Source organism: Prionailurus bengalensis, chromosome B3 (assembly GCF_016509475.1).
Source record: "Prionailurus bengalensis isolate Pbe53 chromosome B3, Fcat_Pben_1.1_paternal_pri, whole genome shotgun sequence".
NCBI lineage: Eukaryota > Metazoa > Chordata > Mammalia > Carnivora > Felidae > Prionailurus > Prionailurus bengalensis.
In genome coordinates, this window is record NC_057355.1 from 115953567 (window position 1) to 115970473 (window position 16907).

A 16907-nucleotide genomic window follows, 5' to 3' on the forward strand; every position below is an offset into this window, starting at 1 on the left:
CTCATTTGTTTATCATTTTTCCTGATGCCCCGATCCCCCCAACTGCCAACAGTAAGATGTCTTCTAGAAAGCTGCTCTCTGGATGCTGGGCCTCAAGGAGCCATCATCCCTGCCATGCCCAGCATCCTGCCCTCAGGTCAATGTTGTCATTAAATATTCGAGAGGGGAAGCTGAGATCCTGGTCCTTAGGCTCTGGCCACCATGCCATCAGCTGGAAATGGGGATGAAATGGGCCGGCTGGGGAGGCGACCTCTGTGAGACACATCATTTGGAGAACATTGGAGATTTATGAAGAATTTGTCCAAAAAAAAAAAAAAGGAGGGAGGGAGGGAGGCAAGCCATAAGAGACTCTTGAGGACTGAGAACAAACTAAGGATAGATGGGGGGGGGGGGGGAGAGAGGAAAGTGGGTGATAGGCAGGGAGGAGGGCACTTGTTGGGATGAGCACTGAGTGTCGTATGGAAACCAATTTAACAATAAATTATATTAAAAACAAAAGAATTTGTCCAATCACAAAGCAGTGGCAGCCCATTTAAAAAACCAGGTCCTTCTCTGCTGGATTCTCACGATTTCTCTCCTCTTGTTCACAGGAAGAGAGGAAGTCCACGCTGTCCTGGACTAAAGTCAAGGTTTGTGAATGATCACTGCTAGGCATCTGGAGACATTTGCTCACCGCTTCCCCAGACCCCTTTCCCAGAGTTTGGGACATTAAGCCCCAGACTGCTCAGGCTGACTTTGGGCATCCCCGGCTGCCCTGTGCTGTCTCTGTGCCGTCTCCCCCACAGCGATCTCCCCCCACGGCCCTTCTCTGGCTAACTCTGAGCCGGCAGCCTGCTTATGGCCCTGCGTTGTCATGGAGAAGGTTTTAGAAACATATTGTTGGATTGCGGGGTGCATTTCTGCCACCTGGAAACAAGTGGGTTTGTAGAAAAGCCACGGTGGAGGGAGGGAAAGGGCTCTTGGAGGGCAGAGCCCGTGCCAGCATAGCGGCTGTGGCGGAGGGATGGGAGCCTGCATTGCTGTTTGGTATTCTGGACAGGCAGCGGCATGCTGATCAGCTTGCTTCGACAGGACTCCTGGGAGCGCGCATCAGACAGAAGGCTACCGACTCTGCAGAAAACTTTGCAGATTCTAAGGGAATGAACTGCCTGTGCTGCCCAGTCTGTGGTGAGGGGGGCCACCTGAGCTCCCATTTAGATACGCCGATGTAAATTTATGCTTCCTGCAGGCACAGTGCCCTTTGCCTGTGCACACCAGCAGGCTGCCCTTGACCGTCTGGGACAGCTCCTTAAGGGACATCTATTCTTGCATGAGACCCGGACACCCCAACCATCTGGGCATCTTCCTCCCGCCCCACGCCCAGTTCCTGAGGGGCTTCGGACAGCCCATTTAGGCCACCAGTCACCTTGCTGTTTGCGGCTTTATAGGTCAAAAAACAGTTGAATTATCAACAATTTTGTATCGTTCAGCCAAACTGAAAGCTGCAGGGCAATCTGGCACCTGTCATCAGGATTAGACAATAAGAACAGTAAGGAAAGTCAGTAGCAGCTTTCTCTTGCCCGACAAATATAATCGGTTACTTTCTAAATCATTCTAAACTCTAGCACTTCGGGTACATCTCAAGACTTCACCTACCAAACGATGTACCTGCTACCCGACGTGCACAAAGTTCCCAAGTATACTTTCCCTTCAAGGCTTGCTCTTGAGCTTGGTATACTTTTTCTTCTGCTACTTGAGGTAGGAACTAGATCAGTTGTGGTGCCCACACAGAGAAGACACATCTCAAAAGTACTTTCTAACAGATTCCCAAGATTTGTTAACTGGTGTACTCACTGGCAGAAGAAACTATACAATGTTTTCATTCCTTGTACATTCTTTTTTGCTAGAAGTTTTGGCAACTTGTGGAAAATCCCGTAGAGTCAGCTTGCCTACCCTCATCTATGTAGACCTGACGTCTGTGGACTATGAACACATTTTGAGTCGGGACCCCAATAGTAAACGATCAGTTTCTAAAGCACCTGCTCTCTCCTTTCTCCTCCTGGGTCTCGTTTCGGCTGTTTTAAGATGGTCCCAGTGAGGGGCCTCTATTCCCTTCGCTGAAACATTGACTTATTTAGCCATGCCCAGACTCACAAGATATATATCCTGCCTGAATTGTTCTGCCTACAGCTTCATTTTAGGGTTCTCTGGCCTCTGCTTCCTTCTTTTTATTCTTGTCTTTTATATCTAGGCTCTCACTGCCTTTTCTCCTTTCTTGAACGTAGCGATGCTTTTACTTAATAATCCTTCATAAATCAGCCTTTTCTCTTCCCAAAGCAGCTCACTTCTCTCCCTCCCTGTCATTTGTTTCCATTTCTTCTAGTGGCTGCCGGGAACGGGGGCCCACACAGAATTCTCGACTCACCTATGGCAACAGAGGCAGGCTATGGAAACTAAGGCCAGAGCTTTTGGCTGGGGCCGTACCAAATAATTAAACTGCTTTACTCCTAATATACTTCTGTTGTGAATCTCAAGATGCAGGAAGGGCTGGTCTGGCGGATGATATGGGTGTATCAGGCGAGGTTAAGCCCAACCTGCTGGATTCCCCTTTGCAAAGAAGCAGGTGAACCACCAGACTTTCTGACTCAATCCCCTGGCTTCACAAGATAGTGAAAACAAGCACTTGTCTATGCATGAAGGAGTAGCCAGTTATAACTGGCAATTCTAAGCATAGGCAATACCTGGAAAATAAAACTTGCAGCTGGCAGGCCAGAGATGGAAACAGCAAAGGAGAGATTTTTGTTAAACTGCTCTAGCGGGTAGCTTCCCCCCCCCCCCCAACTGCTTTCATAAAACCACATACTTAGGGTTAGTTGGGAAGCCAAGTCCTTGACACCTGCAACCGTCCCAATAAGATCAGAATGAGTGGAGTGTGGGAACCCCCAGGATAATGTCTGGCCAGGGGAGGGCACTTATTCATATCATTCAAATGGAGAGAGGGATGGGAGGTGTCTAATTTCCCTTTGAGTTCTGAAATATGATCTGGTGGCCTAGGAAGAGGCAGCCTAGCCCCAAATGATACACATTTGTCAGGAAGGAAAGAGTTGCCAAGAAACAAGAAGATAAGTTGGTAGGGAGAATTTACCAATGGGAGTTAATCACACACGTAAAATGAACTTCATTTAGGCTTGCCTTGCAGAGCAGTGGTTTTCTAACTTTAAAGAGCAGCACAAATTACCTGGGTTTCTGGCAAAAAAAGCAGACTCTGAATCAGAAGTTCTGGGATGGAGCCTGAGTTCTGCATTTCTAAGCAACTCCTAGGTGATGCCAATGCTGATGTCTGTGGACCACAGGAAGTAGCAAGGTTCTAGAGTATCACAACCCAATAGAACTTTCTGTGATGATGGCCATGTTCTAGATCTATGCTGTCCAATTGGGTGGCCACTAAACATTTGAAAGGTGGCTGGTGTGACGGAAGAGCTTGAATGTTTAGTTTCCTTTAAATTTGACTAATTTAAATTGAAACAGGCTTATGTGGTTAGTGATTCCTGAAAGCACAGGTCTCAAGCAGCGCCCTCATGCTTAGGGGCACATTGGAATCACCTGCAGGGCTCGTTAAATCACAGACTGCCAGGTCCCACCCCTAGCATAGCTGATGCTGATCCTGCTGGCCTGTGACCACCCTTGGAGAACTTCTGTTCTAGAACAGGCACCAACCCAGCTGTGGTAGCTTTAGGATCTGTATAAGAACCTCATCTTTTCTCCAGGCAGTGAGCCTCAGTCTCACCCTCAGTCCCAGCACGACCCACCAAGTCCGGATGACATCTGAGTTTTCTCCCTGCAGCCCTTACATCTGGGCAAAGTGGGTGGTGATTCAAATGGCTGGCATTGGAAGGCTCCAGGAGGGCACCGTCTTTTTTAATGTGTATTTATTTTATTTTTGAGAGGCAGGGAGAAGGGCTAGGGAGAGAGAGAGGAAGAGAGAGAATCCCAAGCAGCCTCCTCCCCCAGGAGGGTCCCCTTTAAAAAATATCTTTTCCGGGGGCATATGGGTGACTCAGTTAAGCATCTGACTCTTCATTTCAGTTCAGGTGTTTGTGAGTTCAAGCCCCGCGTCGGACTCTGTGCTGACAGCTCAGAGCCTGGAACCTGTTTCAGATGCTGTGTCTCCCTCTCTCATTGCTCCTCCCCTGCTCATGCTCTCTCTCTCTCTCAAAAATAAATAAGCATTTAAAAAGTTTTTTAAATATATCTTTTCCGGGGCACCTGGGTGGCTCAGTCAGTTAAGCATCCGACTCTTGATTTTGGCTCAGGTCATGATCTCACGATTTGTGAGTTTGAGTACCATGTCAAGCTCTGTGCTGCGAAAATAAATACATTTTAAAAATTAAAAAAAAAAATCTTTCCCGGGCACCTGGGTGGCTCAGTCGGTTTAAGTGTCCAACTTTGGCTCAGGTCATGATCTCTTGGTTCGTGAGTTCGAGCCCCATATCGGGCTGTCTGCTGTCAGCACAGAACCTGTTTTGGATCCTCTGTCTCCCTATCTCTCTGTCCCTCCCCCACTGGTTCTCTCTCTCTCAAAATAAATAAACTTTATTAAAAAAAATAAATGAAATAAAAATATTTTTAAAAAATCTTTCCCACTGATTCCCAAGAAGTGACAGAACATACTGGTTAGGAGCATTTGCTATAAAGTCAGACTCAGTCCAGGTCCGATTATGCCCAATACTAGCTGTGTGACCTTGGGCAAGTCACTGAAACTCGGTACCTCAGTTTTCTCATCTGTAAAATGGGGAAAATAATAGTACCTACCTCATAGAGACCTGGTGAGGACTAGGTGCTTAAAACAGTTGCACAGTGTAAATGCTCGGTATGCTTTAGTTATCACGACCTGTAATCCCGGCATTTGCAAATTGTTCACGTCGGCTATGCATTTTGCTCACCCTGCAAGTACTTGTCAAACAAGCAGATGTTCCTGGGAGGCACGCTGTGCCTGCTCTACTATTTTTCTGAGGGCTCCGGAGGACTCTAAGGCCCACAGGGGTCTCCCTCTAGGGTGTCCAAGGGCAGAAGAAAGGTGACAAAGCAGGAGGGCACCCCAGTTCCTAATGCACAAGTGAGAGCCAGCGAGGGCCACTCAGTCAGTGCCCTGATATACGTCCAGGACAGGGACTCAACTTGTACAAGCCCAGTCCTGCAGCTGTCCTCCAGGTGGCTGTCTGCAGGGCCAGTGGGGCAGGGAAGGGTAGCATTTTCTGGGCCTTCTTAGGAAAAATCATTTGTTGAGGATGATGCAATGCTAAGGCACCCAGCTCTTTCCTTCTGCTCCCACATCTGTTCCTACAATGAGCCCATCAGCACTTCCCCAGGCTGGGCTTGTCCCAGACCCTGTCTCTCATTCCCATGTGACCGTAGCAGAGACAGTGGCGTATCCCAGAATTTCTGCCAGTACCAGTGTGCCTCCCACAACCTCTTCCATGTGGTTCTGCTAAAGATACGACTGTAGAATTTGGCACCACGACAGGAACATCCTTTTCCCCCATTTTAAAACATTCTGTGATCTTAGCCATCATTTAGGAAGCCTTAAAATAAAATTTTGAGAATTACCATCAGATGTCAATTTTATTGCCAAACGTTTGGTAAACAAGGTAATCCCTCCCACCCCGACCCCAGGCTACAGCACATTTCGGGGGAACAATTATCCCAGAGCCCCTTCCTTTGGATCGTTTGGGGGATTGCCGAACAGCAAGGGATACAGACAACTGCAAAGGGCTACCATCAAAGCCTGGCGTCCACCAGAACGACCTGGCTGATGTGCAGTCTACCTCATTCCTTCCTTCTCTACCCTCCCAAGTTCAGAATAACAATATCCACGAATTGAGTGCTATTTCCCAGGGACTGTGCTGCTTTGCAAGCATCAACTCATTTAACAACTGCCTACCATGTGGGATCTATTGTCCTCCTTTTATAGATGACAAGAGGGGCCCATGGAGTAGTAGGTAACAGCTGGAAAAAGTCAAGATAATTGCTTCTTTTCCAAACTCTTTGCCTTGAAGGTATGGTAGCCACATCTGTAGGAGTGTGTGTGTGTGTGTGCACACACTCAAACCCAGGAGCAGATATGGACCTACTGTCTTTCTGACAGTCCTGTGAAGTGTGCAAATGTCTGACACAAAAACATGCCATCAATACTGTGCTAGTGGAGAGGAAGAAAGGCATGAACACTTCAAAATGGCAGGCAATTTAAAAATCACTTCACACTATTGTTTGTGCTCATGTGGGACGTGACAGTATTTGATGAGTCAGGAAGTAACAAGGATCACTACTGTTCCTCAAAAGGAAACCACCCTCCCCTTCTATACCCTAACATGTGATGCTAACTCCACTCCACCCTCTGTCCCAGCCCTGACTTAGGGGAAGCCAAAGCACCAGGGCCCAGTATGAAGGGGCATGTGAAGGGATGTACGGGGCTGGGAGGAGGTGCGTATACATAGAGCACCAGAGCTCCATGGAACAGAGTACATAGGTGAGCAGGCCAGGTGCTCTTCTACAGAGTCATGTAATTAAAGCACGTGATGGGTCGTAATCCTGCAGGTGCCACACCAGACACCCGAAGCCAAATGCACCACATATAAGACCTCAACAACATTTCTAGAACTGAGAGTTATCCGCTGGGTCCCTGAAAGCCGCGTTCCAGGTTCCGTCAAGAAATGCCAGGTTTCTTTATGCTCACCTGCCAAACGTTTCCCTGGGACGTGCAGAGCGGAGCTGCCGTTCAGGTCCACGTAGCAACCTGTGGGGAACCTCAATCACCCGGAAGTCTTAAGAAATAGGATATTCGCTTCACTAAGCTTTCTCATCAATTTAGTATTGATCAGAAATCTTGTTGGAACATTGAAACTGGAAGCACTTCTGAAAGGTTGAGTTTCTTGTCTTCACGCAGTTGAACGATGAAGGTGGTACCCTGTTTTAGTCATCTGGGACTCTGCATAGCCTGAGGCTCATTCTCTAGGTTGATGATAATGACCATTTTTTCAACGGTCATTATTTATTCTGCCTCTGTTAACATCACTACAAACAACACCCTTGAAGGTATAGTCTCTCTTTTTACTGGAATTTAAAGCTGATTAAGTACATGACCTTATGCATTTGACCTGATTAATCAAGGCTCCTGATTAATCAAGGGAAAGAGAACAACAGTGACTGAATGATGATTGGTTGGCAGATGGTGTCTCCCTAGGAAACTGGAAGGCTTGAAGTTAGTGCTTCAAGGCAAGACCTGCCTGTGGATGGATATCAGGGTGGGAAGGAAGGTAAGCCCAATGGGTAAATACAGATGTCTGCTCAGGACAATGAAGCAAAAATGGTCCCCAAGGTCAATGACCAGACTTTGTCTTCCCAGTATCAAAAGAAGTGCCTGGCACACAGCAGATGTTCGATACAAATTCATCAAAAGTATGGAGGCCTGCCCACCCGATCTATTCTTCATAGATTTCCTTAGAACTGTGAAGTGTTGATTGATCTACCATCCACCCACTCACTGTCTATCCCTCTCTCCATCTAGTATTTATGTGCTTACTATACGTGAAGTGCTAAACCGTAAGCTATAGGGGATTTGACAGTAAACAATACACCAGCCACTGATACAAAGTCAGGCACCCCTTTGTTTCAGTGGACTTTTTAAAGGAGAGGGAACGATAACTGGTGGACTTCATAGAGTGGCCTGAACATAAACCGCATTCTCATATGCCAGCCCTACTCCATACACTCTTCACCTTTGGCGAATCCTGGTTACTGCTCCCTTGAAGGTTCAGTCTGTGAGCTTCTGAAGGGAAACTTCCATCTTCCTGTCCAGGTGTGAAGGCATTGGTCACTGCCTGAGCAGGACACTGGGCTAGCTTCACTGATGATTCCATCCAAAACAGTTTCGTCTTGCTTGCTTCCTTGGTAATGGACCAAACCAAAGTTTCTTCCAACCCTTCTCATCCCTCCTTACTCCACTTCACGTTCTCTCTTTTCAGAGCCGGAGGACGCTCCGAGAGGGCAAATGTGAAGGTCTGAGGCCACTTCAGGGCTGCAATCTTCCAGATGGCAGGAAAACGTCCAGCATGGCACTCTGAGGCAAATTCCGGGCACTTGTTAGGATGTTTACATCAAGAGAAGTAAGCCTTTCTTCACCCACCAGCCCCACTGCCCCACACTCCTCCAATTTTCCCTTGCTGTATTTCAGGAAAAAAGACACTTCTCTCTGGTGTCACTTCAAAGAGAAGAATATAAATAAAGGGCCCAACAAAGGATTCTGGAAATCACTCCTCCTCAAAGGGCAACAGGACCACTTATTCTAGAATACAGAGATGGATCTATATTCTACAGAGAGTGGTCTGAAATTTGGAAGAACCATTCTTTACCATTACTAGGTTTGGCTTCTGTTTTTGATTTCATTTTATTTAGCTTTATGGATTTTTTTTTTAATCCAAAGGGTTTTTTTCTCCTTTACACAGTGTTTTTTCTCTAAGTGCAAACCTCTAATTTGGTGACATTCAGACCTGGGCCTTTGCATCACATGTGACACTATGAGCTGCAATGTGCTTTTTTTTTTTTTTTTTTTTTTCTTGAAGGACTCTTTATTTTCTTAAAGTTCTTATTTAAATTCCAGTTAGCTGTAATGGGGCTTTTGAGACCATTCCTTTCTGCCCCAGATCGCAACAGTACATTGTACTCTCTGGGCATGGTACAGTCAGAGGATCCTTTCTGTTTATGGCAATTGCACCTGCACTTCTAAAGTCATAGAACTGAGAGACCGCTTTGACTCTGATTCATCTTCACAGTGCTGAGGAGGGCCAAAGACACGACCCCCTCTCTACAGGTGGGGAAACCAAGGCACAGAGAGATGATCTACCCAAAGTCACTCAGTAAGTCAGAAAACAAACTGAACAAAGGGCAAGGTAAGATCGCCTGTGTACCTTTCAGTGTCTCATCCACAAAACCAGACTGTGTCCTTCTCGAGTGAATGTACATACTTGAGAAGAAAGGAGTTTTAGGTGGAACTTTCTATTAAGGTTGCAAAGGCTCTCTAGGAAATCAGGGGCCACAAGGTAAGAACCAGTAAGTATCCAGTTAACCCTTTAGTTAAATGCCCCTGACTCACAGACAATGCCAATTGTTATAGCTAGCTACTGATAACCTGGTTACCGACAAGAAAATTTGAGGGAAAAATCCACCCCTACCGGAAATAAACCTTGGCACAGCTCTCTTCCCGGTGTTACACCTGAAGTGTAACACACAAGTACTGTTCCCTTCTACACAATGCTTTTGTATCTGCTGGCATGCAGTTGGGGGTGGGGTGGAGTACAGACGGAGTGTGTGTATATGTGTGTGTGTAATATCAGACATTTTAGGGACAATTCTGCCCAGCAGAATATACATGAAATATGTCCAATATAGTAATTCTCTACCCTGTTTCTTGCTTTTGTTTGTTTTTGGTTTTTTGGTAACTTTTATTTCCTGGTCCCGATTTAATGAAAAAAGTAATGTTTTCTGTGATGAAGGCAAGAGTCAATGGGTAGATATGGCCGGCGGCTGATTTCGGCTTCACGGAAAGGAAGCACTCTAAGGGTTAAAGTAGCCTGAAGACAACTGAATGGGAATTTATTAGACTTGCAAGTATTTTCCCCCAGAAGCTAAATGATCATCTGTCCTGACGCGCCTGGACCCCTCCAACACCAGGAATCCATATTCCCAGAAACCAGCTAGGCCAACAGCAGCCCTCCTGCCTCCCTACTCCAGGTCAAGAAAGGCACAAAGAAGACCAACAAATAATACTGAGGCGGTGCTTTGGGTCTGGAAGACCTTGAGGTACCTGGAAAAGAGTACTGATGGCCCCATCTGGCCAATGGGAAAGGTGAGGCACGGAGAGACTGATTAAACACTTTAAGTCACAAGTGAGAGAGAACCAGGAACTTAAGGGGGGGGGTGAGGGGGACATTCTCTTTTTCTTCTGTGGGGGAGGACGAGGGGGAAACATACCACCAACAATAGCAAACACAAACTCTCAACAGCAAAGCGGCAGGATCCCAGCCACCTCAGGAGATCACCCTCTGAGCAGCTGTGAGGATTCCTCCACAGAGGAAATCCTAGCTCCAGACTCGCTGCGCCCACCCTCGGGGCTGCATCCAGGGCTGGAGATTGAGGCAGGATTGGCCTGGGCAGGCACATAAGGTAGCTCTGCTTCTTAAGGCATGGCTGCTGTCTTTCGAGGAATGGGCTCACATCCACGTTGGGAGGTGGGCGTCAGACCGCTGCCTCCCCTGAAACTACCCTGCAAGAAAGCATCATTTGGTGGAACACTGCTGCCTAGGGAACTCATCTCCCCGGGGCTGGGGGCTTCCACTAAAGCCAAAACAGCGTCACCAAGCCAACCAACAACACATTTCTTGTGTCCCTTGGAAGAATAAGAAGAGAGAGAGAGAGAAAAGAAGACACAAATGAATCATAAATTTGCAGATGATTGTCTAACTAGAAAGCCAAGGGGAATCAACCAAAAAACTACCAGAACTAAGATCAGAATTTGCTCAACTGGCAGATTAAAAGTCAAGCATACAAAGAACCCATCGCTTTTGGGGTCACTTGGTGTGGCCTAACACGCTGGAAGAGCTGTGCTTTTCTGCGTGGCCTCCACGCTTTGTGCAACTTGCCAGATTTAAAAAGATGGAGGCGAGCCAAGGGGATGCCTCCTCCGCTGTCACCTCAGACACCAATGTGCGACAGGTGCCTGGGCTCACTGCTGCAGAAGGGGCGGTCACTCCCAGGGGGGCCCTCCCTGCAGGCCCGACCCAGCCTCTTTCTCCCCAACTCTTTTTCTATTCCAATCCCAAAGACACATGGGGAAGCTTGGCAAGGGTAGCTGCGGGAGCCACCAAGGGTGGATGTGGTCAAAGATTGTGCTCTGTCATTTCCAAACAAAGTCCGTTTTTAAAAAGGCGGTGGGGCTGTCAGGTCTCCTATCTGTCCTCTCAATGCCTCTCTGATCGGAAGCCTGGCGAGGCCACTGTGCTGAGCCCCGACGGGGGACTTCCACGGTCTGGTCATAAAGGCCAAGGGAGGCCGCCCAGGGCTGAGCGTGGCAGGCTGGCCAGCCAGGGGTGGCGGTCATTTGCGGTCCAGGTTGGCGTGCAGCTGGGCTTCCCGCACCATGCGGTCAAAGGAGCGCGTGTTGGTTTCCTCGCGCACCTTCTCCCGCACGTGGAAGGAGGCCCGGGCTGTGGAGCGCGCGCTCTCCAGCGCGCTCCTCCGCTCGCGAGACAGCTGCTCGCTGCGCTCCAGCTTGCGCCCGATGGCCTGCAGTAGCTCCCGCCGGCGGCAGTCTTCGTCCCTCTCCACCTTCTCCTTATTGGCGCGCTGGGCCCGCTCCTTTTCCAACCGACTCTGGCCCACACGCCGCGCCTTCTGCTGCACCGCTTCCTCGGCTGCCTGCGCCGCGTGTTGCAGCCGCCGCTCTCCCGCCCGGGCCAGCGCCTCCAGGTGCGCCTGGTGCTCGCGCTCTTTGCGCTCGGCCGCCTCCTTAGCCCGCCGGCCCTGCAGCTCCTCCCGCCGGGCCCGCTCCCGCAGCTCGCGGGCGCGCTGCTCCACCAGCTGCTCGTAGTTCTCCTGCGCGCGGCCCAAGCTGGCCTCCAGGGAGCTCCGCAGGCCCTCTCGCTCCGCGCGCTCCTGCCGGGCCCGGCCTTGCAGCAGCGCCTCGTGGCGCGCCCGCTCGGCCCGGCTCAGCTCCCGCTTCTCCCGCTGCAGCTGGCCCTCCTGCCGCTGCTTGGTGCGGGCCGCGCGCTGGGCGCGCTCCCGGCGGGCCTGTTCGGCCCGCTCGCGCCCTTCCTGCAGGCCCTCCTCCCGCTGCTTCAGGTTCTGTTCCTGCTGCAGCTTGCGCAGCCTATCCTCCCGGGCCGCGCGCTCCGCCCGCTCCCGCCGCAGCAGGCCCTGGCGCTCCGCCAGCTCCCGCCGCCGCTCCTCGCTGCGCTCGCACTGCCGCTGCCGTCGTCGCGCCGCCTCGAGCTCCTCGCGCCCCCGGCGGCCGCGCCGCTCCTCCACCTGCGCCGCCCAGGCCCGGCGGCCCTGCTCCAGCGCGCGCTGCTTCTCCCGCTCCTCGCGTTCCCGCCGCTGTTCGGCGCGCACGCGCTGCTGCTCCCATTGGCCGTGGGCCGCGGCGCGCTGCTCCAGCAGCAGGCGCTCCTCCTGGTGGCGCGCCAGCATCAGCGCCGCGATCTTGCGGTCGCGCTCCGGCACTCCCCGCAGGCCCCGCTCGGCGCGCACTTGGCGCACTATGCGCTCCACGTGCTGAGCCGTCTGCGGCGAGTGGCTCAGGTCGCCCAGGCTGAAGCTGCGGCCGGTGAGCGGCACCAGGGCCAGGGCAGATGGGCGGCCCAGAGGGTTGGGGGCGGAGGACGCGGAGCCCGCTGGGCAGCTGTTCCTGGCCGAGGCCCGCGGAGGCCAGCGCAGCTCCCTCAGGCTCTCCCCGCTGTAGGACGACGACGACGCGCCGGACTCGGAGCTGAGGGCGCCCTCGCGCCGGCGGGACAGCGAGTCTAGCGAGTGGCTCTTCCTACCTGCCCGCGAACCCGCGGGCGGAGGTTGCGTCCGAGCAGGGGACGGGCTGGAGGAGGCCTTGCGGGCGGCACGCGGCGCGGGCGAGGCCGGGAGGCTGGCGCTGCTGCAGCTGCTGCTGCTGCCGCCCGCGCTGGCGCCCGAGGCGGCGGCGGCCGCCTGGCCCAGTGGCGTGAAGAGGCGCCGTTTCTCCTCGCGCACGATGCGCTCGCGCTCGGCCCGGCACTGCTGCAGCTTGGCGCGTCGCTCCGCTTCGTAGGCCTCGTACAGGCCGGTGGCCACTCTCATGGAGCGGCCCGGGGCCTCGCGCACCAGGTCGGCCAGGGCCCTTGGCAGCAGCTCCACTGGCTTGACGGCGCAGCGAGCGCAGGCCTCCAGCGAGCGAGGGCTGGTCAGCACGTAGCGGCTGCCCTCGGCCTCCGGACAGTCGAAGTTGAAGAGGTCGAGATGCAGCAGTGGAGACTGCTCCCGCCGCCCGCCTTCTTCCGTTACGCTCGGGACTTCAGCCTTGCGGGGCGCCGCCGCCGAGGCCGAGGCCGAGGAGGCGGCGGGCTGCTGGGCGCCCTGGGCGTCAGGGGGCACGGACGCGGCGGCGCCGTCCCCTCCCGAACCTTCAGGCTCTGCTCCCTCCTTCTCCTCTTCCGGCACAGGGTCCACCATGGCTGAGCCCTGTCCTTTTGTGGAGTCTCTGCGGATGACAAGGTAGGGACACCGAGGAATACATGAGAGCGGTTCCGTCTGCCCCATTCATATACACCCCCTCCCAACTTAATCCGCTTTGGGATTAGGCTCAGAGGCCCCGGGGAACGTAAATCATAATACCGCTGTCCTGAAAACCCAGGCGGGGGGTGGGAGGGGGCGGGTACTGGTGCAAGGAGAAAAGCCTCAACCTCCGTCAGCCCCGGTGTGCAGGGCAGGGTCCTGGGGCCCGGCTCCCCAGGACATCTGGCCCGCTGGATGCATCTCCTTCCTGCTGCAAGTTAAAATGAAAAGATCGCGGTGCAGGCAGTGGCCGGCCAGGGAGGCAGTGGAGGATTCCCGGGAGGATTAGTGTATTTGTTTGTAGCTTAGGCGGGGACCGGGGACGCAGCTTTGCAGGAACAAAAAAAAAAAAGAAGAGGCCTGTTCATCCTCAGAGCTCATTGCTGAGAGGACCCTATTTGCCTAGGGAAGAAGTTTATTTGGGATTAGGCCCAGAAGCCCTGTGATTTGTATGATAAATTTACATGAGATATACCATACGATTTCCCCCTGCCAAAGGAGACCCGGGTCCGGAGCTGATGGAAGGGCAAAGCGAAATGCCTCAATTACAAAAGGCCTCCCCGGGAGGGGTGTTCGATCCTGGCTCTGCCTTTTGGGCAGGGCTTGCTAGGAGCTGTGCCCGCCCCCACCCCCACCCCTCGCGGGTGTTTGCTGAGGATGGGGAAGGCGCCTGGGTCCTTTCAAATGCACCCGATACCCTCCAAGTCTGAATGTGCTAAAGGCACCAATCCACCCCAGTCTAGGCTCGGACACCTGCCCCTGGATATCCTCCGGGTCCCCCTACCGTATCTCAGTGAGGTGGGCTCCGGGGACTCTGCCTGCCCAGCCACGCCAGTGCCCGCTGCTCCCGGGTCTCCCGGCCGGTTCACTCACCACACGTTCCGGGCTCCGGCCCCGCGCGGAGGGCTTTTGTTCGCAGCTCGCCGCTCTCCCCTGCGCGTCTTCAATCCCCGCGCCGGCGGGGTCGGGTTACTAACGGCTGCAGCCGCGGTAGGAGCCCCAGCTGCCACCGCAGCCACCGCCAGCGTCTCTCCATGGGGCCCGCACACATCCCAGACGCTACCTACACGCGGGAGGGGGAGTGCGACAAGGCCTCCCTAAAATAACGCAGCGCTGCTCCCTTCCCTCACGCTGATTCTTTTAAAAAAGGAAGCCGGGTTCCATCGCTGCTGCATCCCTCGCTGCCTCTCCAACCGGGAAGGTACCGCAGGTCTGGCGACGCCCTCAGCGCCTCCTGGTGGACATTCAATGTTGGTTTGTTTGCTTAGAGGGGGAAGAGAAATTATATATACATATGAAATGTTTTTATATATGAAATATAAATATATACATATGTAAAAATATATGAAATATATTTTCTATATGAAATATAAATACATATGTATATTTGGTAGAGATGGATGTATATACATATACATATATATATATATATATGGGGGAATATATATTCCCCCAAATACATAGTCCCCCAAATAAATATATTCCCAAATGTATATTCATATCCCAAATATATATTCATCATTGCAAATATATATACATATATACACACACATATACACACACATATATACATGTATATATATACATATATACGTATACATACACACACACATATGTATATGTGTGTGTATGTATACGTATATATGTATATACATGTATACGTGTGTATATATGTATACGTATATATGTATATACATATATACGTATATACGTATACATATATACATATATGTACATATGTATATGTATATATACGTATGTATATGTATATATACATACATATATATGTGTGTATATATATATGAAGGTGAATACACACACACTTACTTGGAGCATATATCCACTGAGAAACTAATCTTTAAGCACCTTCACTGGGTAGAATGAAGGAATAGCTTGGCTTGCTTCTCAAGGGAACCCTGAGAAACATATAAACTTGATAGTAACTAATTGAGTAGAAATATGGTTCCTAATCCAAATTATTAATGTTACTTTTTAAGAAAAACTAAGCGCACTCAGATTGTTTCGAGGCAAGCAGAAGATGTGTGACCAGTGTTTAATGCAAATTTGGGGGACTTCCTGGTTCCAGATAATACACATTAGAACCAGTTAGCGCTGTTTAATAGCTGTTATTTTGAGACACCTCCTCCCCACCTTTTTTCCATTTGGAGTGGTTTTGGCCACAGGAAGCAGAAGGGAGGCCTGGAGGGAGCTTGCTGGGTGTGTGGGACATAACATTAGAGAGCGTGGTAAACTATGTTGTTAATAATCTTGATGTTGTCAGATGGTAATGAGGAGCAAGTGAAGGATTGAAAGCAGAAAAATGACGTGGGTTGATTTATATTTTCAGAAAGTAACTCTAGCAGCAATGGAGTGAGGGCTTTAGGGGAGGTCAACGGGAGGCTGGAAGCCCTGTTAGCTGTACCATCGCCCAAGGCAGGAAAGGTTGGGACTTGAGGGGGAACAGCAGCAGGACAAGTAGGTCTGGTTGAGCTGGGGGGTGTACAGATTCCTGAAATAGACAAAGAATGTTCAAAGATAGCTTGGCCCTGGGGGTGTGAGAAGCAGTGAAGGGTCAGGGATGACTTCCTGGAGCAGGGAGGTAGCTGTGAGAATACGGAGTCAGGAGGGAGGAGTAGGTGATGAGGAGAGCCTGGGAGAGAGGAGTTTCTTCTTGGACCACTTGCATGTAAGGTGGAGCTGCCCAGCAGGTGGCTGGGAAGTTGTGTCAGACGTCTCAACTGGAGCTAGAGTTTAGGACATCATCACCATATACGGTGTTCCTAAAACCAGCAGTGGGAGTGAGATCACCCAGCAAGGGCAGGAGGAGTGATAAGGGAGGCAGGCAGGGCATGATGAGGCTGCTAAAGGAACAGGAGTCCATGAAGGGGACCAGTCAGCACTAGCACGAAAGCCAAGGTCTTGTGAGGCTAACAACAGAGCACTACAGGAGGGCGTACCCTAGTGTCGAGGCCACAGAGGTCTAGAAGGATTCCCCCTGGCATCAAATACCCACTGAAATTGGCAGTGACGGGGTTTTTGGTGACATCAACAAAAACAGCTTCAGTATCATCCTGGGGGTCAATGCCAAACTGCAGGAGGTAGAGGTTCGGGGGAGGTGAGAAAGTATCACTGACTCTTTGACATTTGGATGAGAGTGTTTGGAGCTATAAAGGGCTTGAGACCTCATCCCACTGACATGCGGACACGTTAACCTGCCAGTTTCATAGATGCTGGACAAGCATGTCCTTGGTCAGAAACAAAGGACTTTGTTACTTCTGGCACAGCAGACCGCAGGAGGTCCGTGTTTTTGTTGCCTCCCTGTGCCCAACTCCCTCGGAGCCATGGGGAGATGGGCCCAGATAGCTATTTTACATACAATGGGTTTGTGTCACAGGTGAATGACCCTACTAAATTTAGTAACTCTTCATCTTTTCAGGGGCGGGACTAGCAGACCTGCTCAACCTTTGCCCCAGAGGGAGGCAATATCTTTGTTATCTGGGACCGAGATCAAGTCTTCTCTCTGACCTGGAGGGAGACTCCTTCTCTTTCTGTCTTCCAGGGATGTTGGCTGTACA

At 51.2% G+C, this 16907-nt stretch overlaps 1 protein-coding gene across 1 annotated transcript; it reads right to left on the reverse strand.

Moving 5' to 3' along the window:
* Positions 1–5582: 5582 nt before the first annotated feature.
* Positions 5583–14535, reverse strand: CCDC177 (coiled-coil domain containing 177). The gene is made up of 2 exons (XM_043556445.1): positions 14206–14535; positions 5583–13258 (listed from the first exon to the last, which is right to left on the reverse strand). The coding sequence occupies exon 2, from the start codon at positions 13228–13230 to the stop codon at positions 11128–11130; it is 2103 nt and encodes a 700-aa protein (XP_043412380.1). The 5' UTR covers positions 13231–13258; positions 14206–14535; the 3' UTR covers positions 5583–11127.
* Between the last annotated feature and the right edge of the window lie 2372 nt (positions 14536–16907).

What these genes read in the sequence shown, in the direction of transcription:
- CCDC177 (XM_043556445.1), bottom strand. Translation starts at nt 13,230, where the DNA reads ATGGTGGACCCTGTGCCGGAAGAGGAGAAGGAGGGAGCAGAGCCTGAA.